The following is a 23,921-nucleotide window of genomic DNA, read 5'->3' on the forward strand; positions in this document are numbered from 1 at the left end:
TCTTCAGATCTATTAACATAGGTTTATCCCTGTGCTATGTTGCTAGTTCCTGTAATGTGCACGGAATGCAGCATCTAAGTGAGGGCCACTTCAAATGACAGAAAGCATATGGAGCCGGTCATGACACATGCCATGACTATACCTGTGTTTATTTTACAAGATATACATGTCGCCCAAATGCACATACCAGAAAACTGCCACTAAGCATCGCTCCCCAGTGCATGAGGTACATGATAGCTTCTGTGCTTTTTTGTGTGCAAGTGGTACCCATATAGGACAGATTCAGTGTTTGAAGTGGCCCTAAAATGCTTGACAAGAACCCTACCTTCAAGTGTGTTATACAATCTTTAACTGTAACAGGTACTGAACTTTAATTTTAGAATGCGTTTATCACTGTGCCCCACGCAAAGGTTTTCTATGCGATGGAGGTACCAGATGGATAGGCAAGCTACTGGGGAGTTCATAACCCTCCAGTTTTATCTTGATAAGATGCTTTGCTAATGCAAATTCCTCCTCATCCAACATGCCATCGTTATCACAGTCAGCAAGCTTCCAGATTTTTCCCAGGACACTGTTGGGCAGTTTGGAGGTCAACATTTCCTTCTTTGCATTGGCCCCAGAGACTCTACCATTGACTGGCGAGAGAGTGTAAAAGATTTCATCATATATAGGTTTATCTTTGGCAACAATCCACTCCTCCTCGCCGGCTCCTTCCTTGGCACCTTCCCCATAGCCCTGGTCAAATGGTCCTACTGTGGTGCCATCAAATGCCCCACCTTGAACCTTCTGCGCAGGCGTGTTACGCTCTTCCTGGCTCACCAGAGTCATGAGGTAGGCAACTTTGTTTGCCAGCATATTATCTACAGCTTCAATCAGCTTTGGCTTTAGAGAATGGAATTTGGTGAAGTCGTATCTCTCCAACTGCTCCTGTGAAATGGAAAAACAGTGATTGCAAGAAAGAACACTGTTCAACAATTCCTTGATAAAATTCTTGGCATCTGCCAAGTGCGAATAAGGATGAGTCCAGAATGAATGCTGCATGAAAGAAGCCTTCAATTTAGGAATCTGTGTCCATGTTTATAGTTACCCAGGCTGCACCATAGAAAAACAACACAAAAATATAGTTCTGTGAAATGCTTTAGATAGAAGGAAGCCAAGGTACTTGAAGAGAAACAATGGAGTGTTGACAGTAAGACTGTGTACTTACAAACCTTTACCCTGTACCAGCAAAGACACAGCTATAACACTTCTTCACATAGTGCACAGTTAAACTATGGAATTTGCTTGTGCAAGATGTGGAGATGGCAACAAACTTGGGAAGCTTTAAAAGGGGACTAGATAAATTCACAAAGGCTCAGGTTATCAATGGCTACTAGTCATGATGGCCATCCATGGACTACTCGCAGAACCAAGACAAGATGCCTCTAAATTGTCCTGGGGATCATAAGCAGATAGTGCTATTATACTCACGCCTTCCTTGTAGGCTTCCCATAGGCAGTTGCTTGATTACTGTGAGCACAGGAAATTTGGGCTAAATGGACCTTTGGTCTGATCCAGCAGGGCTGTTCTTATATTGCACCCCTACTTATCTATTTACTTTACAAAAGTGGCTCTCTTAGGGCTGTTCTTGCATAACAAAATCACCCTAAATTGATGTTTCCAGGCAGTTCTGGCACAGTGGAATCATCTAGTGTAAGTCACAGCTTGTCATAACACACATTTCAAATGGCTTCCAGTTTGTGGCCTAATTATGGTCTAAAGAGGTGCCTGCATGTGAATCCAGAGAGAATCTTGCCACTCTGGGATAGCCTGCAAAAAAATCAGCTTACCACAATACAGCCACAACAATGGCTGTGTAGTCAGCCTTAATTACTGTATGATATTCTTAAAGATACACCTTTTTGTGCTTGTTCATGGAGTGACAGTTTCAGTTAGCAACTCATTTCTCAATTGTCTCAGCTGTTCTCTGTTTCAGAAGGGTATTGAGCAACTTGAAAAGAAACAGAGACATGACTAACTTTCTGGTGACATTCTCATAATCTACATACCTTTCAACGCCAAACTTGGAAGTTCTGCCATAAGCCCCAACACCACCAAATGCAGCTGCAGAGGCTACAATATCAAGTAGAAGACCAGTATGGGGAATGGTGCTTTTGACCTCTTACCCTTTCAGTAGCTCTCTCCCCCAAAGTCCCCCAGGGAGGGGGTACTGGTATCTGCACCTACAGGGTTTTGATTTTCCCCACTACCTCTTGAGATCCCAGGGGGGAAAAAACTGGAGATAGGAGCTTTTAAAGCCTTCCTCCTCTTCCCTCTGCACAGAACTTCTGTTTCACATAAAGATACCACCACCCCAAGATCGATTTGTAAAGTAAAAAAATCCCACTTCAAGGTAAAAAACTATATGCAATGCAGCATCATGTGTCACTTGGCTCATGTGTAGTCCAGGCTTATGAAACCTGAAACAGCCATTTTTGAGCAATGCCTTATTAGTAATCCCACTGATGTGCCTTCTACATGGTCCTAATTTCGAGCCAGATTCAACTACGAGGTTACCTATTATCTGTGAGGATTAAAAAAAGGAGTGGGGGATAACTATGCATGACACCTTGAAAGGCAGGAAATAAATGTACTGAATAAACAAATTAAGTGTCTGATTTCCTTATATAATAGATAAAGCTGTTGTTGTTTTTTGGTAGAGTTTTTCATGATAAAGCTGTGATTGAAATAATTAGAGGTAAACATACTATGCATCTGTTGAGGTACAGTACCTGCATTTTCTTGACTTCAGGGAAGTCCCCTGGTGAGATCTGGTACTGTTGCTGCAACTGAACATAAATCTCAGGTAGCTTGTTGATCAGTTCTTTCTTCTTATTTTCTTTTCCAAATACCGAAGGCATTTCCTTCTTCAGGTGACTAATGATATAAGCATGTACCTAAAACAGAACAGCAGGCGATTCAAGTTAGCAGTGATTTTCATGCCTCCTACCTCACAACAGATGTGAACAAGAAAAACCCTCAAGAGACACCAGTTTCATGTTTCTTGTATTGTACAAAATACACAAATACTAAACATTCCATATAATTGACACACTCATTTTAGCTTTGCAAAAACTGCTCCCCATCTCCAAAAGAAAAAATAAAAGGGATTATAACATTCTGTCTCTTGAAGAAAGAGAGAAAAAAGTGGTAGCCAGGAAAACTACTGAGATGTCACTTTGCAGCTTAGTGCAAATACAGGTGGCTGAGATGGCAGATAATGACTATGTTAAAGAAAGGTAGGGCCTCCTTAAGGGAAAGCATATTATTTGCTCATAAACTTTTATGAATTTAGCCTATGTGGTTGTCATCCCCCCTCCAAAAAAAATTACAAACCTATCAGTTAAAATGTCCGGTTTTGACATCAGTTTTAAACCATAGTTAAACTGTGCATGGGGCTAAAGCCACGCACCTTTCACTCCTCCCCTGCTGCTAGACTGCCAGGAAACAAACAGATTTAGTGTTACCCCCAAAGCTGGGCTTGTGATTTGTCTTTCTCCAAACAAACCACAACCAAGTGTAACCAAGGTTTGTTCTTAGTTTTCTGCTTATGGTTTGTTTGCCCAGGTTCAGCTGTACTGCTAAGCCAGACCATAGCTTACTTAAGTTTAACTATGGTTTAAAGTGGCATGTGAGCAAGGCCAATGATATGCATTGAATGTAACCAAAATAGAAGTGTGTGTTATATATTTGCTGCCTCTGTATTTAAAGACAACCACAAAGAGATGACATGAGGAAAGCAGAGCAGTTCCTGTCTATGAAAAATTAAGCTACTATTTATGTATCATACAGTAAACTGTATGAACAGTAAACTGATTGAAATGAATCACTTTAAAAGTTTATTGAATATTCACTTTAGCAAGAACAAACCCTACAACCCTTCTTCCTATCCATCACTTAATCACCCATCTAATACAATGTGAAGCAGAAACATCAAGCACTTAACTACATAGACAGACAAATACAGACATAAGGAACATAGAGAAGAACCAAGCAAAGATTAGAGAAAGCAAATAAGCAAGAGTGAGCGAGCTACTGTAACAGAATGAAGGTGAGGATTCAGTTAGGATGTATTGATCAAGTGTGTGCAAATGAGCTTAAAACATGGTATCTGTCTATTATTTTTATGCAAATTATGACACTGATCCAGCAAGTTTCTACATTCTTACTGAATGTGATCCATGACAGAATGACAAGATTTTGATGCAAGGAGTATGGGAAGTCAAATGCTGAATGCCTTCAGTCGTATTTCCCCCTGTCTCATTTAACCAATTACATTTCTTCAAAGCCCCCATTGTGCTTTTACAGATGAAGTTTTCAGCCTTCAAAGCATTTAAATATGACCTATCACACTGCACACAAGGAATACCAGAGCGGCTGATAAGACCCTGAAGTTGATAGGGAGCTGACAACTGACTTACTCAATTATTCTAACATGATAGGAATTTCAAGAGTATGCTTAGGAGGCAAAGGCAACATCAAAATGAGAACCTACATAGTGCTTTTGCTTTTCTATAAAAGAAAACAAACACCGACAAAAAGAAAGAAAGAACGTGGTGCTCTAAAAGAACCGCTGTATTGATTGGGATCCATTTAAAGTCATTTCAAACTTCCTTTTCAACTCTGTTTGTCACTTAGACAATTAACAGTTTGGCTTAGATTCTATGTTAAGCTAAGAAAGTTCAAGGAAGCAAAGTTTCACCTAGTTTCAGCTACAACACCCCCTCAAGCCCCACGAGACTGGGTGGGGAGCATTGTCCAAAACTGGACTTTGATCCTAAGATAAGGATGTTTATAAAAGGAATGTTTCCCATGCCCTCACCACCACCCCATCCCAGATAGTTCAGGATGGCCACAGACTCTCTGGATGAGCTTTTGAGGGGCTGATGGTGATTGGAGGAAGGAGGATGGGTTGAGAAACTGTCCTTTCCTTTCACAGTTGTTGCACACTAGGTCAGAAGTTTCACTGGGTGTCCTGCTAAACCACTACCAGTTCAGACTCCACATATGGTTAGGATTTTTTGCCCCAATGTGCATAACTTTATAGCTGCTTACACTGAAACGGCATTTGCCATTTTAATGTTCATTCACCCAATTTGGAGAGATCTTTTGGAGTTCCCTTTTTGAATCCCAACCGGAAAAAATTGTTGTCATCAGCAATCTTTTTCTGTCCATCCCTAACTCCAAGTCATTTATGAACAAGTTAAGGACCACAGGTCCCTCTTGGTCTGGAAAGTTTCCTTTCCTCCCATAAAAGTTAAACAATAATCACCTTGATTTAATACTGTCAGCTCAACTCACTTTACAGAGACTGTCCACTGCTGCACAGAAAGCAGAGAAGATAACAAAAAAGGCACTTCACCAAGAAGTGCTCAAGGAAAGTCAAGCTTTATCCCACAATTTTACCTTTGCAAGTCGCGATCTCTTGATAAGGTCATTCAGTTTTCTCACTGTTGCCTTTTGTGGTAGGTTTTGGATGTCCTGGAACAGATCTTGTGCTTCCACCTCAAACAGCTTTCGGTTCTCTGAGTTTTGCAGGGGCTGAGACCAAAAAGAGCCAATGTAGACACGCAACACCTCTGGAGTGTTAATCACTTTCCCCAAAGACCACATGAGTGCTCCATAGACTCTCATTAACTGCTGGGTGTCTACTTGGTCAGCCTTATTCAACACAACCCGGATCTTGTCATCCTGACCCCGGAACGCTTTGATTGCTTCTGAGAACTCGTCAGAAATATCAAGTTTGTGGGCATCAAATAAGAGGATGATACGATCAACACGCTCAGCAAACCACTGCAGAACCTGACAGAAGTCATAGCCTGGAAGAGAAAGGGGAGAAAGAGAGGGGAGAGTATAAAATCTGACATTGCTTAGAATTATTTAGAAGTAATTTTAATTTTCTAACACAGGTACTTTGAGAAGAGTCTGGACATAATTTTAAAATGCTTGGGAAAACAGCAAGTTCAGATGTTGTATTGGGGGCAAACTCAAGATACCTTAGATACATTCAGTGAGACTACTTGCAGGTTCATGCTAGCTTTGATGATGCAAAGGGCAAAGGGTATTTTAAATCACAAAATGTAGAACTTTTATCTGACAGAAATTCTGCCATCAGTTATTACAGAATTTCAAAGTAATATTTAATCATGAACCTAGTTCTATTGAATTTTTTTAAAAAAAATTGTCATTAATTTTGGCTGGGTCACTTCCAACGTACCGTATTTTTCGCTCTATAGGACGCACTTTTTCCCCTTCAAAAATGAAGGGGAAATGTGTGTGCGTCCTATGGAGCGAAGACACCATAGCCCCTCGCGACCCTCTCCCGGCTGGAGAGGCGACGCGCGGCTCTGGCAGGAGCCTCCATAGCCGCGCGTCACCTCTCCAGCCGGGAGAGCGCGCGCGGAGCTAAAGCAGCCCCCCGCGACCCTCTCCGGGCTGGAGAGGTGACGCGCGGCTATGGCAGGAGCCTCCATAGCCGCGCGTCACCTCTCCAGCCCGGAGAGCGCGCGCGGAGCTAAAGCAGCCCCTCGCGACCCTCTCCCGGCTGGAGAGGTGACGCGCGGCTATGGCAGGAGCCTCCATAACCGCGCGTCACCTCTCCAGCCCGGAGAGCGCGCGCGGAGCTAAAGCAGCCCCCCGCGACCCTCTCCCGGCTGGAGAGGCGACGCGCGGCTATGGCAGGAGCCTCCATAACCGCGCGTCACCTCTCCAGCCCGGAGAGCGCGCGCGGAGCTAAAGCAGCCCCTCGCGACCCTCTCCCGGCTGGAGAGGTGACGCGCGGCTATGGCAGGAGCCTCCATAACCGCGCGTCACCTCTCCAGCCCGGAGAGCGCGCGCGGAGCTAAAGCAGCCCCCCGCGACCCTCTCCCGGCTGGAGAGGCGACGCGCGGCTATGGCAGGAGCCTCCATAACCGCGCGTCACCTCTCCAGCCCGGAGAGCGCGCGCGGAGCTAAAGCAGCCCCCCGCGACCCTCTCCCGGCTGGAGAGGCGACGCGCGGCTATGGCAGGAGCCTCCATAACCGCGCGTCACCTCTCCAGCCCGGAGAGCGCGCGCGGAGCTAAAGCAGCCCCTCGCGACCCTCTCCCGGCTGGAGAGGTGACGCGCGGCTATGGCAGGAGCCTCCATAACCGCGCGTCACCTCTCCAGCCCGGAGAGCGCGCGCGGAGCTAAAGCAGCCCCCCGCGACCCTCTCCCGGCTGGAGAGGTGACGCGCGGCTATGGCAGGAGCCTCCATAACCGCGCGTCACCTCTCCAGCCCGGAGAGCGCGCGCGGAGCTAAAGCAGCCCCCCGCGACCCTCTCCCGGCTGGAGAGGTGACGCGCGGCTATGGCAGGAGCCTCAATAGCCGTGCGTCACCTCTCCAGCCGGGAGAGCGCGGACGGGGATAAAGAAGCCATAGCCCCGCGACCCTCTCCCAGCTGGAGAAGTGACGCGTGACTATGGCAGCAGCCTCTCCGCTGCGCCTTTCCGCTGCTCCCAGACCTGCTCTTTGGGGCTGGTGGTGGGCTTCCCCCCGCCAGCCCCAAAGAGCAGGTCGAAAGGAACCTGAAGCCAGGAGAGCGAGAGGGGTCGGTGCGCACTGACCCCTCTAGCTCTCCAGGCTTCCAAGGTAGCCACCTGAACGCACCTTAAATGGCACCTTGTTTTAGAGCGGGAAAACAAGAGGGGGGAAATTCTCCCACTCTCTGCGCAGTGCTTCCTGCCGCTTTGCTGAAGGGGCACTGGTCAGAGAGCGGAAGAATTTTTTTCCCTTGTTCTCCCCCCTCTAAAACAAGGTGCGTCCTATTGTCCGGTGCGTCCTATGGTGCGAAAAATACGGTAGTCACTGTTTTGAAGTTAAATAAGAAACAGACCTTCTAAAACACACACACACACACACACACACACACAGAGAGAGAGAGAGAACCCTAGATTAGGAGATTTCCTGACAGATGGAGATGTTATATGATATCACTGGCAAATCAGATATCAGCCAAGAAGAGGAAATGGTAGGAAGAAGATAACTATGTAATTGCTCAAGAAAGCAGCTGGGTGGTATCTGAAATAAATATTTTCATTTTGGAAAGCAAAATAAGGCTTCTCTCTCTCTCTCTCTCTTAGTGTGTGTGTGTGTGTGTGTGTGTGTGTGTGTGAGAGAGAGAGAGAGAGAGAGAGAGAGAGAGAGAGAGAGGGAGAGAGAGAAAGAGAGAGACTGATCCAACAAGTAAAATAGTGAACTTCCACACAGAGCTGACATCTGAGAGCTCCCTTGCATTTAACAATCCAACAGATTCTGCTTCAGTTTTGAAATTAATATTATCCTCCAGCCTGGCATTGGGCAAAAATGCAAGGGGAACAGAAACTTCAAGTTTTATCTTGTGCTTCTCCAAAACAGAATAAACCATGGGTGTGGTTTGTTGGGTCAGGATGATAAAAATGAACCATGAACTCACATTCAGACATCACAACAAGCCAGAGTCTGGCTTGATTCCCAGCAGCCGTAGAAGTTGGGGAAGAGTAGCACTGCACATTAAACCACAGCTTGTTTTGAACTGTGGTTTAATGTGACATGTGAACTGGATCATTGAATAAGCCTCCATGAGGAGGAACTATGATAACAGGGAGGTCAAGCATTGAAACAGACCTTTATCCTGCTACCAGTATATATTCTGTTGTCTCTTTGAAAAAATGAACTCTAGTTGTATAAAGATGAGGGCTGTGAGTTTTCACTTTATAGAAAGCAATATCAACCCATGCACAACAGAATGCAAAACATGGATTTAATAAAACCTGGTCCCTATCCATTCAGCAGGCATTAATTTAAAACAAGGCACCAGAGACTTCCAGGAATGTTACTGGACCATGCTGTCGCCAAGCTGATAGAGCAAGCACTCAAGAGATTAGCTGGATTAGCCTGTACAGCAAAACAGGTCACTAGTCCCTGCAATTATTTTTCTGCACTACTTATTTAATTAAGAACCTGATGTTGTTTTGTTTGTTGTAAGTACTCTGGGATGGGGAAAGGGTGGGACATACATTTTACTATAGATAAAACAAAGCAACAAGCTCACCTCTGCGTATTCGCTGTTTCTCTCCTGAAAGAATGCCGGGGCTGTCTATGATGCTAATGCTCTTCAGAACCTGATTGGGCAACTGAGCACACATGAACCTACAGAGAAAAACAAAAGGGCCCAGTTATTTTAATATTAGTTTTCAGACCTCTAGGAAAAGCAAGAAAATCCTTTTCTGTATCTGAACAACAAATGAGGGACCCCCTAAGTATATCAGATAATATTTCTGTTAGACTAAGTTATATACTTATATATATATATGCCTGCTTCTTGGGAGAAAAGCAATGACAAACCTAGACAGCATCTTAAAAAGCAGAGACATCACCTTGCCGACAAAGGTCCGTATAGTTAAAGCTATGGTTTTCCCAGTAGTGATGCATGGAAGTGAGAGCTTGACCATAAAGAAGATTGATCGCCGAAGAATTGATGCTTTTGAATTATGGTGCTGGAGGAGACTCTTGAGAGTCCCATGGACTGCAAGAAGATCAAACCTCTCCATTCTTAAGGAAATCAGCCCTGAGTGCTCACTGGAAGGACAGATCCTGAAGCTGAGGCTCCAATATTTTGGCCACCTCATGGGAAGAAAAGACTCCCTGGAAAAGACCCTGATGTTGGGAAAGATGGAGGGCACAAGGAGTAGGGGATGGCAGAGGACGAGATGGTTGGACAGTGTTCTTGAAGCTACCAGCATGAGTTTGACCAAACTGCGGGAGGCAGTGGAAGACAGGAGTGCCTTGCGTGCTCTGGTCCACGGGGTCACAAAGAGTTTGACACGACTAAACAACAACAAGAAGTTATATATGTTTATGGATATATGCAGAGAAAGAAACCACTATGAAAATTAAAGGAATGCAAGAGGCACCTCCCCTTCAGCTATACATGTGAGAAAGGGTTCTTTCATGTAGGGTTGCCATATTTCTAAAAGTAAAATTCCAAGAGTGAATATCCTGAGATCCCCCCTCACAAGGAAAAGCTCTACAATGCATACATTGGGAAATGCAGGGGGCACTTTTCATGCTCATTGAATGCATGGCTGGATGTAACCCTTCTTACCATCCTTGCAACATGTGAGGGGTGTTATCCTGAACTACCTTCCTGCCATACAAAAAGAAGAAAAGCCTTGCTGTATTACAGACATTGTCTTCTCTGTGATCAAGTACAAATGATCAGTTGTCAAGACGGACTTGTTTCTTTCCTGAAAACATTATCTCAATGCATACAGGGTTTCCCATCAAAGCATCCTTGTAAAAAAGCAAAACTTATTAAATTTTAGGAAGAGCCATGCCACATAGAGAATAATCATTGGTTACAGTTGTGACTTGGATATGCTGAATTAATGTTACAATAAATATGAGATGGGCTAAGGGAAAGGGGTGGGGTGGAAACGACAGATCAGTTCATGATGGAGCAGGCATCTGGACCCCAATTTCTCACATACCAACCACAGCAAGTAGTGAAGGAGAAGCAAGAGTAAGATTTCTTCCTCATTCTTGAAAGGGAAAAAAGTGACCAAAAACTATAAAACACACATGGCTATTGACAAATTCTAACCCATATCCTAGTTAAGAGAGTCTTTTCACACTGGTGCACAAGTTAAGAAAACACAGCAAGCAAAACATACCAGGTGGAGTAACGTATGCTGTTTAGTTTCATCCACTTTTAATACTGCTTTCCCTGTTTTGAAAAATAATTCCTAGGGTGCAATCCTATTGGTTGTCCTTGTGCTGTTGCTCAAACAGAGATATTTGCTAACAGAAGAGAAGAGAAGAGGCGGCAGTTTTTGCAAATCCTTCTCCTCTTTGCAGCTCTCAATGATACTCACCCCACAAATCTGTTTTGGGGGATTGGCTGACCCTTAAGAACAGATTTTGCAGCATGCTCCAGGCTGCAGCAGGAGGAAGACATGGCAAAAATCTCTCACCCTCCTGTTAGCATGCACCTCTCACTGCATCTAAAGTTGGATGCAATCACCGATGTTTTGTATGGTGTGGGCTGCAGATTTTAAAAAACCAGATTGTTTAAAAAAGAGCTTTAAAACCAGATTTAAGATTGAACTGCGAAAAAAAAATGTTTTACAACGTATTCTAGAGAATGTGATTTTCCTCCTCCTGAGCTATCATATTTTCTGCAAAATCCTTTTGACTTCAGCTGAGTATTACTGGAAGCTAAAGAAGCCAGTATTAGGAGAAGACTGAGCTCTTTTATTCCAGCTAAACAATGACACAATGTTTAAAATTTTCCGGAAGCCAAGCAATGAAGAAGTAGGAGCAAGTTTTACAAGAAAAACAAGAACTGCAGTGATATAAGGAGATAGCACTGTGCAATACAGCTAAGCTATTTATAGGAAAGGGGATAAGGGCAGCAAAAAAGTAAAAAGTGGGAAAGACATTATACAGCAGTATAAATGCAAGGTGTCTGAAGTTTTAATATAGACTTATTAAAATTAGCATTCTACAAACCTTTTGCAAGTGAGAAGCAGCCCTGTGTAACAATATGTTTAACAGCATCTATCTGATTAGAAAGAGCTAGGCAAGTTTGTTTCTATGTGCATTGGGAGAGAGGAAGAAACCCCACAGAGAATGACGGAAAACAACCAAAGCCGAAGAGGGGTGTGAGTACACTTGGAGAACAGGATGCACCCCACCCTTGTCTTCCCTTTCCCATTGCTCATGCCACAAAAGCAGAACCAGAGTTTAGAAACTGGTTCCACATATTGGGGGTGGGGGTGCAATTGCGTGGGCCTGGGGAGGGGGTGAAGCGAAGCTAACAAAACTTAGCAGCGGTGCTTTGCTCCTGCCAGGGTAGCAGAATTGGAGCTTGTAGCTCTAACTCTGTTTCCATGTCAAGAGTGAGGGAGGTATGGAAAGCATCTGCCTCACAGTAATTTGTTTAGTCGTTTAGTCGTGTCCGACTCTTCGTGACCCCATGGATCAGAGCACACCAGGCACTCCTCTGTCTTCCACTGCTTCCCGCAGTTTGGTCAAACTCATGCTGGTTGCTTTGAGAACACTGTCCAGCCATCTCGTTCTCTGTTGTCCCCTTCTCCTTGTGCTCTCAATCTTTCCCAACACCAGGGTCTTTTCCAGGGAGTCTTCTCTTCTCATGAGGTGGCCAAAGTATTGGAGCCTCAGCTTCAGGATCTGTCCTTCCAGTAATACTTCATCATAAAGCTCTCTCAGTCTCTTACTTATGCTGCCAGAAACACACACACACACACACACACACACACACACACACACACACACAATGGTGACCAATTAATCCCTTTAGGGCTCTCCTTGATCAATGGGAGGTGGTGGAAACCAGAAGAACATTATGAACCCATTGGCATGTTGTACCTGCTGATGACTACAGGCAAAACAGAGTAACATGGTACTAAAAATGTAGCTTATCAATCAAAACACCAATGCCCGCAGAGAGCAGCCAACGTTTAGCAGATTAATGGCAGTAAAGTGAGATACAGAGCTTAAATTTATGCATTTAGACATTCAAACTTCCAGGGTGTCTTATCTGGAGCAGCTCTGGAATTTGGCAAGCTAGAAAGCAAATACCTACAAACCATGCGAAGCCTGAGTCATTGCTAGGGGAGTTGGTCTAATATTTTTGCAGCTCTTTCCATAGTGTGAGGCTCACCCACAGCCAAGAGAGAAGTAGTTTATGGCTCCCAACCCCAAATAATATTCTTCTTGGCTCATTTATTCATTTTTCAAAGGCTTTCATTTACTATTTGGAAAGTTTTGAGTCATCATCCTTGAAGGTCTTCCAAACTCTTCCAGAAATCACTACTCGGAAGCTGTTTCAACCACTTAAATAGGTGCATTCAGAACGTACAAGGGGTACTGCGAATACAGCAGAGTAACAACAGAATGACAACTACTAATACGGTACAGATATAATGTGGAGCAGTCTTGCCCCAGTTACATCCGAGGAGTGCCCATTAAAGAAACCTAAGCACTAATATAGTTTGCATTTGGTCCCCCTTAAATATTGTACTTTAAAGTACTACATGGGGCTAGATAAAACTTCAATTCTTATTTACACTTAGAAGTCTCATTGTTTTCTGAAAAACCCACACATTAATTTCAGCATGCACCCAAACTTTGTGTTGGTATTTACTCAGTGCTTTAAGGCAGTGCTGGAGTACCCCCAGCCAGCAGGCCTAATCAGGTCTGAGATGGGTCCCAATCTGGCCTTGTGAAGCCTTTTGCCACAGCTATGTCTGCCTGCCCCACCCCTGACATCCTATGCTGGTCCCACCCACCTGTCAAAAGCTGGCCCATAGGTGGGCAGGAAGGCATTAGGGATTCAGACTGTCATATGGATCCAATTCTCCACCCCTGCTCCACAAGGACATTCATTTTCTGAGCTTTTGCTTTAAAAGCATTAATATTAGATGTGCATCACAGCAATTCTAATAATGCAATTTAGTCTAACAGAAATAAGTTTTATTTTTAAAACACACACAACTATTCTGATCACTTATTTTTCTACATTTCCCATGGGGATAGGAGACAAATGAAAAGAAAAATGGTGAATGAATGAATGAATGAATAAATAAATAAATATACAATATGCAGCCACATCTCCACCACTGACACACACCTGCCATTATTTTAAGCAAAACTAAGGAATGTAGACACATTCTACTCCCAAGATAGCAAACAGCAGGGACAATCTGATCAATGGAAGAGGGCTGGGTACATATTTAAGATCATGCCCAACAATTTGTAATTTCTGGATTTTCTTGTTTTTAAAAACATTGAATTCAATACTTTGAGGGAGGAGAAAGCTTCATAGCTGCAGCCAACAAGCAACTCATACAATGAATTCTTATAGTACTCCATCTTGGGAGTATTCATTGAGTGCAATTCAACCCCAAGAACAAAACAAGTCTGCACACAGCATCAAGAATTGTTCTCCCACCTACCATTACTTACCTATTCAAGAATGCATTTCCAAAACGGCTGAGTTTGCGAAACGGCTTTTTAGGGTCTACTACAAGAGCATTCCCTGGAACACTCCCTTCAGTGTCTCCATACATGACAGCAATGAAGGAATCTGTAGTTGGTTCTGGACCAATCCTCATTCCTGGAAAATCCTGCTCCAACAGATACCTGTGGAATGGGAAATAAGAATACTAAAATTGAAACAGTCAACAAACTGAGACACAAAACATGAAGGGCAACCCTTCTAACAGTAAGTAGGGAGATCAGTAGCCAACTCTCCCTGAACGGGGATTTCTACAACTGTCACCATCACTGAGTCACCCACTATATTTCTACTTCTGTCTGCTGCAAGCTTGTAAGTTCACCATTATCTGCAAATAAAATCTAAGGAAGTGTACAGAAGAAAAAAAAGATTAGGCCCTACGGCTAGATGAAAGAGATTTGGTTAGTTAGCTGTATGATCAGATTTATGTAAAAGAATGGTTATGTATAAGAACAAAAAATCAATCAGGTTTGAAAGATAGGCTGATTACAGAAACAAGTTAATTAACTATTACTGTTATGGAACTATTCATTCATTGTGTGAATGAAACTTAAAAGTAAAGGTAAAGGGACCCCTGACCATTAGGTCCAGTCGTGGCCAACTCTGGAGTTGTGGCGCTCATCTCGTTTTATTGGCCGAGGGAGCCGGCGTACAGCTTCCGGGTCATGTGGCCAGCATGACTAAGCTGCTTCTGGCGAACCAGATACAATCATGCAATAGAAATTCCTTTCCTACCCTCACATGCCATGCACACACCCCATCTGTTCTGGGGGCACCCACAACCCTCTGGAGAAGATTTGGAGTGTGGAGGGAGGAGGAGTTCCTTTGCTCAAGTAAAAGTTTGTTTTTCCTTTTATCCCAAAGTTGTTCCACCCTCCCAATAACTAAATTGGACTCAACTCTATGATATTCTTCTATCTCGTATAAATGCTATGCAATATTTCTGTAAATGTAAGCAATTTACTGAGCAAGTTCTTCTCTTGGATTTTATCCTGAAACAGCAAGAATCAGGCAATTGTGCCAAGCAGGTTGTGGATCAAATCTTCAAACACCAGCAGATTAAACTGATTTTTAACCTCCATGCAAGTCAGTCAATATACCCTTCTTCCTGTTCACCTGATTACTAGACCAAGTCTTAATCTCCTATGGTCTTTTCTAATCTTAAATTGTGCAGTATATAATAACAAACTTTTTTTAAAAAGAAGTGGAGATATTTATTTTCTATTCAGCTATGTTTGCCCTTGAGTGCTGCACAGTTAGGTGACAAACCACTCTTTCTTCTGCCTTTGCTAAGAAGTGACACTACTGTATAGTGAAATGTTTAAAGTTCGGCTGTCACCCACATAGCAACATTTTTGCCTTATGGAGCATGGCCAACTAATAGGCAGACAAATAGCAATATTGGACTAGTCAGTTGCCTAGGTTGCCAGTCCTAAAGAGAAAACATGTAAAAATCACTATGTTTGTTCAGTGTTTCCATGAATGATATAATTCACTTATTTTAGTAACATAAATGAAAAATTAACAGACTTTGACAGCCACAATAAAAGCTAGATGAATTCAATTATAACTGGCGTGCCAAGTAGCATTATTTCCAATCTGCTCTCAAATAAACCATGTGACAATTATTTTTCCACTACCCACATCCATAAACGATTACCTAGCAACATTTTATTGGGTTATCCATTTCCTGCTTTACACAGGGGGGAAATAAAGGCAGGATAGAAGATACGAGGAATTCTTTATTGTTGCAGGACAGAAATTCTGTATTTCTGATGCACACTGTCAATAAAATAAAAGCTTCAGCTCCTTGTAATTGTGCTCTATTAACTTTGTTCTTGTTTTTAAAAAGCAGCCCACCCTCCCTGCTACATTTAGGCAACCATACTGCAACCAGTTTCACATGCTATCTGTGCTAATAGGCAATTCACTAAGACGTCAGCTTTGGGTGCTATAGCAACAAGCCAAATTCAAATATTGGGAAAGGGAATGAATATTTAATTTCATGTATCATGGCGCATCGTAGTGCAGCCATATTTAAAACACTGTGAAGAGTTCTGGTCAACAAATTTCTAAGAGACATGGTAGAGAAAAAGGCAACTAAAACGATTTAGGGGTTGGAGCCTGTGTTGTGTAATGCTCAGTGTTCTATTCTACAATATGTCAGGCTAGGTAGGGCCTGGGAGACCAGGGTTCAAATCCTCATTCAGCCATGAACGTCACTGGGTGACCTTGGGTCAGTCACTGTCTCTTAGCCTACCTCACAGGTTTGCTGTGAGAATAATATGGGGTGGGAGGGAGAACTATTTATGCCATTTTGAGGTCCTGGGAAGAAATGTGGGATATAATAAATAAATAAATAAATAAATAAATAAATAAATAATAATAATAATAATAATAATAATAATAATAATAATAATATAATCTTCCCTGTGGAAGAAGACTGAGCAAGACAGGTCTTTTTTCATTTAGAAAACTATATAAATATAGATAAAATATAGATAAATATGTACATGGTTAGGAATGATATATTTGGAATGGATACAGAATATGAAACATTTCCTTCATTACACCTCATGTAAGTACTTTATGGGATTAATTAACTACCATATGGCATGATAAACATTAGTCCCCCCCCACATTTTTTAAAAATTAAAAGTTTTAGGATAAACCAAGGGATACCGAACAAAAACATCATGGACTCAAAACAGTTGATCTCTCACTCGTAATGTGTGAACAGTTCTGCCACCTGTGTACTTCCCAAGGTATATGGCTAACCAATGTTGGAGAGAGAATGCTAGACAAGATAGACCTGTGCTCTGATGCAGCATTTCAGGCTGCAATCCTAAACACATTTAATAGCATTTAACTCACCAGGACTTACTTCCAAGTAAATATGCACAGGACTAACTTGAACTAAATTGCTCCATGTCAGAGGTTTGCGAACCTAGTGCCTTATGAAGTAGACACACACACATATTACCATCTTCCTTCTCAACTTGCAAATTGCTCATAAAAAATAGAGGCAGAGTACAATAAAAGCAGACAAAAGTGAATTTTCCCCACTCCACTCTGTTATATTATTAACACAGGAAAAGCAAGGATTTATGTGGCCAGTAGGTATCAGGGGAGCAAAAGTTCAAAGGCATAGAGTGATATACAGGAAGGCTATTTTAAGATAGTCTGCAAAATGTAGAGTAGTTCACACAACAGACATCCTGAGGATATCTGAAGATTGATTCTTTGTGTTCTGGTCACATTTCATTCCCACCTCATCCTCTTTCAGCTCAATGGAGTCAATTTTTTTCCTGAAGCCCAGTTCAATTTGAGCTTCAAACCAGAGCAGTGCTAAGAGTTATCCTTGAGTCCCTGCTGTGGTAATCACAGAAGTCCTTTTCAAACTCCACTCCAGGGAATGTTGGGGTAAGTTCATCAGGGAATCCACAGTGGGAAGAATCTGTAATGCCAGACAAGCCTTCCTGCACTTGCTCAGTCGCAGCAGAGGGTATGGTGTGTTCCAGGTGGAATGTTAGTTCACACAGGACAATGATGAGGCCCAGTTAAGCCCAACCAGTGCTCCACATAAGTCAACCATGGAATGCTAGGAAGTCATAAAAGGGCAAGTGAAAGGACTGCTGTAAAAGAGGAAGGGAGGGAAGGGGGGTGGGGGAAAGATGTGGGGATGGGGGGTAACTTGGTGACAATTAGGAGGAGAAGGAGAAACTGAAGACAGAACCTTAGGAATAAAAAAGAAAGACAGCTGAAAAGGCATCAGGAAGCAGAGGAAGAGCTGATTCAAGCTATCATATTTTGTGTCATAAGCTTGTTTGAATGTGGTCAATATGGGCAAGAGAGCCAATAGACCGAAATGAACTTCTTATGGGTAGTTACAAACAACTTAATGTAACAAAAGGGCTTGAGTACTTTGGTTTATCTAATTGTTAAATTATTGTTTGTGCTAACTTTTTTAAGCTATAAGAATTATTGCTCATACCCATTACACTCTAGAGAGGTTGCTAACCAGTCATCTTCCTATTCATAATTAAAAGCTGCATAATGAAAACATTTCTAATACACAGAGGTTCCATCACAGACAGGCAGGCAGAGGTTCTCAGCCCACTATGGAAAGGTTATCCTGAAGGGAAAATATTTGAACACAACCAGTCTGAAGCATACTTGCTTCAGCAATATGGAAATGCTTCACTTGCACTGCTGGGGTTCTAGGATGAGGTGAGTTGAATCCATAAATTGTTCTGATGGGCAGTGCAGAGCAACGGGGCTGATCTCTTTCCTCTGTTATGAGCACTCCACCCTGAATTACCAGGCTAAAAACAATTTTTTACTTACAAGCAAAAAAGAAAGAAAAGAAAAGGCCAGTCCTGTGGTACTAGATTTGCTGAAGAGTAGAAATCCTGTTTGCAATAAAACACATGGCATTTGAAACCAGTAAGGAGGAATAGAAAGTGAGGAGGTTAAGGAGCGCATGAAATCTCAGCAGTACAGCGAAATATGTGCACTCTCTGTTCTGCCTCACAATCAGACTAAAAAGGTCAAAGAGAGAAAACAGTTTCATACTCATTTCTCCACATTTTATGTACATGAAATCACGGAGGAGAAATACCATAAACTGGAAAGTGCATGCAACAAACCAGAAAATATTTATGTGATTATGCCTTCTGGTAGAAGCATAGCCACAATCAACCCACACATGTACTGTCTGTTTCACAAACTAACCTTTCTCTGTACAATCAGGGAGTGAGGAGAGAAGAGGTGAGCAACTACAAGGGATATGGTATTTCTGGTGGTGGCATATCAGATTCTTAATCTCAGTTACCTGGCGCATAACCCAATGACCTTCAGGTGCCAGGTTAGAACAATTTTGTTTCTCCAGGCTTCTAATTGGCCATTAAATAGTTTGCTGCTTCTGAACAATGCTTTTTTTGTTTGTGTTTTGAAGGCTGACTGGTTATTCAATGCCCCACCTACATACAAATCATCTAAGTCATCTTCAGAAACAACAGATGTGTATCATTCCCCTGAGCTGACCATGAAAAAGTGAACAAATAAGAATGGTCAAAATTCCCCAAAAGCAGTTTTAGAAGAGAATAGAGTGGAGTGTCTAGATTTTCCAGATATTCACATATATCCTGTGGCATTTGTATAGCTTTACAATAAAGACAAATTACATTGCACTTTTGTTTGATGTGAATATCTGTCAAAAAGAAAACACTTTATGAAAGAAATGTCTACTTGTTTGCAACCTAGTAAGGAAAATTGGCATTCTATATAATTCAAAAATGTCTTACAAACAAATTGTTAATAAAAGTACCGTATTTTTTGCACCGTAACACTCACTTTTTTCCTCCTAGAAAGTAAGGGGAAATGTCTGTGCGTGTTATGGAGCGGAATGCCTGCGGGTGGCGGGGGGGGGGGATCTGCTGCAGTCGTGAGCAGAGGATGCATGGTTCCCCTTCCTTCCCTCCTCCGTGGTTACAAAGCATGGATCCACATGGATCCTCAGGATTTTTGCATTGGGCTACTCCAAACTCACTGTCAGATCACATGTCTGTGGCCACAGCATGAACCACAAAAATCATATATCCACTATTTCGTTTAGAATATTTTTTTCTTGTTTTCCTCCTCTAAAAACTACGTGTGTGTTATGGTCTGGTGCATGTTATAGAGCGAAAAATACTGTAATTGGTCAAAATCTTACTCCATTAATGCCTACAGTTACCTTTGCAATAATTTAAAGTGAACATTTCAAACAAGTTACAAGTCTGAGCAGTGTGTTGATAAATGAAAGAAGAATGCAACTAAGTAATGTATAGTATAATGCATATACAATGTAATGTGTAACATATACAAATTGTTCAGTTGTGTTTTTCCTGTACAAGGAAAAGCAAAAAGAAAGGAAGGGAATTTCTTAGAAATAAAATTATTTGTTCTACATGAATTTTAAGTTCCGTCTGTAAAATAACCTAGTTATTAGGATTTTGAATTAAAATTTGATATTTGTTTCGAAGCTGTCTAGGCAAACACTGAGGAAGAAAACACAGCTATAGTAGAAAAACACAATGGCAGAATCATCTTTGTGGTCTGAAGTCAGGAAAGCTGTTACTGCAAGTGTACTGTACAGCTTTGGAATGTAAAGAAATTAAAAAATGTGGTTTAAAGGACATTTTAAAAAAATCCCATGTTACATAATTTCAGTCATCAATATTGTACACTTTTCTGCACAGCCGTAGGCATTCCTTATTGTATCCATCACAACAGCACCTACAACCTCAAGGTCATTGTTCTGCTTAACCACCTCACTTTCCTTCAACATCTTTACATCTAATTGCCCTTTGGTGTTAAAAGCAAAATTGAAGGGTTTTGTGGTACCTTAAAGCCTAACTAATTTATAATGGCATGACTAAAGTCCATGTCATTTGTTAGTAATGCATGTGATATTGTCACAAGACAAAATACTAACACATCTTCTCCTCTAGAAGACATTTGCAAGTGGAAATTTTTTTTTTTTTTTTGCAAGTTAAGGCCTATTAAGAAAACTTCCTGGGATATTTACCTATGGGGTGTAGCACTGACTTTGTGAAGGTAAATATTAAAGCTCAGGATAACTGGACAATGAGATGTCAGAAAGGTAAAATGCTGAAAGGGCTACACTCTGACGTAACAACCAAGGGATGAGACGCCTCAAGCATGGGAACCAAATGTGACCTTCCAGGTCTCTTTCTCTGGCCTCTGAGATTCTCCCTCACTGACCCTGTTTCACACCCTTCTTGAGTGTATTTACCTGGCTAGAATATGTCATTGAACTATGACAATGTATCTTGCATTAATTAGTATACACATTGGGGCTCTTTTTCAGCCAATGGGGCACAATCCCTTCTGTGCAACCTTCCAGAGCTTGTAAGCTGTTGGTGGGCAGGGCCAGAAGCAAAGCTGGAAGAGAAAATGCATCTGAATTTTACTTTTATGCAGTAGATTAGTTTCCATGCACATGCACTGAAAAAGAGCCCTCACATGTGTACTAACCAATGAGCTATGCGGGACTAAAGAAGAGGGAATGTGTGCAGTGAATATTCACCACAGCAAGGGAGAGCACTAACAGGATTAATATCTAGGAAAATTAGAGATCACACAGCATCAGCTGTTATGGAATATTTGGTATGCAAGCATCTGTGAAGAGGGACTAGTTTGGCTCCAGAATCCCTACCTGTCATGACAAAAAGAAAGGTACACCCCTGCTATGCAAACTGAATCAAAGTAGAGATCCAGTTAAGCATAATACGGAAAAAAACACCACAATACATAATAGATGGCAAGGGAAGATGCCCAATTTGTGAGGAGGCACTGCCATTGTTTAGCAATAAGAGCTAGTACAGCGCATATACTCTCAACCTGAACTTCTAGTCTGCAGAATGGGAACATTATCTTACAGATTATTTGGGAAGATGAATAATACTTGGATTACAAAGCATTAAAAATATTAGTGTGCTGGCCTGTGCTGTTCACTCAGACAGATAGAATATGGTAGTTACCCAGCAAGACCCTAACAATAGAACAGACAGAACACTGAAGCTTATCCTAGTTCAACACACTGCCCAAAAAGAGAGGCATATCCACACAGATACAATCGTCAACACATTCACAACAAGGCAGTGATGACGGGAGCGGAATGCCTCTCAAGTTCACTTATGTGCCCAGTTATGCTGGCTGGGACAAACAAGAGAACCCATCACCATTCGCTACTACAGACCCTTCTTTTGAAATTCACCAAACCTCCACATCTTATGGCCAGTTCAAGTATTTGCTATCATAGTTAACAGCATACATAAAAGGTAAAGGTAAAGGGACCCCTGACCATTAGGTCCAGTCATGACCGACTCTGGGGTTGCGGCGCTCATCTCGCTTTACTGGCCGAGGGAGCCAGCATACAGCTTCTGGGTCATGTGGGCAGCATGACTAAGCCGCTTCTGGCAAACCAGAGAAGCACAGAAACACCGTTTACTTTCCTGCCAGAGCGGTACCTATTTATCTACTTGCACTTTGACGTGCTTTCAAACTGCTAGGTTGGCAGGAGCAGGGACCGAGCAACGGGAGCTCACCCAGTCGCGGGGATTTGAACCGCTGACCTTCTGATCGGCAAGTCCTAGGCTCTGTGGTTTAACCCACAGCGCCACCCACGTCCCTCAACAACATACATACATTGGGGCTTATAACCCCATGCCTTCCAAATCATGACTGATCCAAGGATGTTATCATTGTTTACTGAGTTTTCATCCTGCCCTTCCTTCCAAAGGAGCTCAGCAACCACTGAAGAGATTAAAAATACCGCTACAAAACAAAAACGTATTTAAACATTTCCAAAATGTGGCAATATACATACAAGCACCATTCACAGGGTGCTTACTTTATTTCTCCCCACTTTTATGACAGGGATGGATAACAGTAATCAAGTGGACCACACAGCAAAGGAACAAACAAACAAACCCCTACAACCCAAACTTGCTAATCATTTTTGGAACTAATAGGAAGGTGCAATGGTTCAACTGGGCCCAGGTTTAACTTCCCACTTGACCACGAAATCCTCTTGAGTTTCCTTGGGCAAGTCACCTCCTTTCGCCATAACCTACTTTACAGGGTTGTTGTGAGGACAGCTGGCGAAGGCCACCTTGAGCTCATTGGAGGAAAGAGAGGCTATAAATATAAAGGGCAATATAACAAACTTTGGCAGGTGTCACTTTTTCAAACGACTGTGGGGCAATGACCTGGAAGTTAGTCATATTTGAGTTACTTGCTCAGAAATGACAAGAGGGTTGCCTCACCCCTCCTGCACTTCCAAAGGCAGGTCAAGGAGACACCGAGCAGCTGAAAGATTTCCCCCTTGTGTTTGCAGGCACAGGAGCCCAGCCAAGGCATGTGGCGGACCTTATAAGAAGACCTCCATGTACATATTAGACTAATAACAAGGAGGAGGAGGAGGAGGAGGAAGAGCCTGGTGCTTCACAGAGGGAGAGATGGGCCAGTTTGGGCCAGAAGGGAGACGTGCGCGCCTGAGCTGACGCGCCCTTCGCCGCCTGGCGAGGCCGGGAGGCGTTTCCCCCAGGCGGCGAGCGCGCGCGCGCGCGCCGGACCTACCGGATGAAAGTGGTCTTGCCGGTGCTGTACTGGCCCACGAGGAGCACCATGGGCTTGTTCTCGAAGTCGGCGGGCTCCAGCGCGGGCGAGTGGAACTCGTGGAAGTGGTAGTGCTCCTCCAGCGGCAGCAGCTTCTTCGCGTAAAGCTCCTTCAGGCCGCCCGTCACCGTCTCCACCACGTCCTCGCCTTCCCCGGGCCGGTGGCGCCCGCCTTGCTTCAGCCAGCTGAACATCTCGACCGCCTCTCGCAGCAGCAGTAGTAATAATAGTAATAAGACGCAGCCGCCGTCCACCCACCTCGCTCGCCTCGCCGCTGCCCGCACTGGAAGGCCGAGCCGGCAGACGGCGAGCCCCGCCCTTCCTCCCCGCTTCCGTGCCTTCCGCCCTCGCTCTGCGCCGGCCTCTCTCGGGCGGCGGGGCGGAGGCTGGAAGCACCTCAGACTCAGTTTTCTCTCGGTCACCCAACAGAGCTGCTTTCGAGGGGCGGGGCCTGGCTCCACGTTATGGTGCGGTTACTATAGGGATCTTGCTCTCCTCCATGAGCAGTTCCCCCTTGTGCTGACTGGAAAGGAGAGGCGAGCAAGCCAAGGGGCTCCCAGTACGTTTCCGAGCACAATTCAAAGTGTTGGTGCTGACCTTTAAAGCCCTAAATGGCCTCGGTCCAGTATATCTGAAGGAGCGTATCCACCCCCAT

At 43.2% G+C, this 23,921-nt stretch overlaps 1 protein-coding gene across 1 annotated transcript; it reads right to left on the minus strand.

Moving 5' to 3' along the window:
• On the minus strand, window positions 1–23,921 carry EHD4 (EH domain containing 4). Its single transcript, XM_081890388.1, has 6 exons — window positions 23,228–23,921; window positions 14,029–14,205; window positions 9,092–9,189; window positions 5,446–5,858; window positions 2,772–2,936; window positions 1–927 (listed from the first exon to the last, which is right to left on the minus strand). The coding sequence occupies exons 1-6, from the start codon at window positions 23,458–23,460 to the stop codon at window positions 391–393; spliced, it is 1,623 nt and encodes a 540-aa protein (XP_081746514.1). The 5' UTR covers window positions 23,461–23,921; the 3' UTR covers window positions 1–390.

Source organism: Podarcis melisellensis (assembly GCF_964234715.1).
Source record: "Podarcis melisellensis genome assembly, chromosome: 1".
In the NCBI taxonomy this organism is placed as follows: domain Eukaryota; kingdom Metazoa; phylum Chordata; class Lepidosauria; order Squamata; family Lacertidae; genus Podarcis; species Podarcis melisellensis.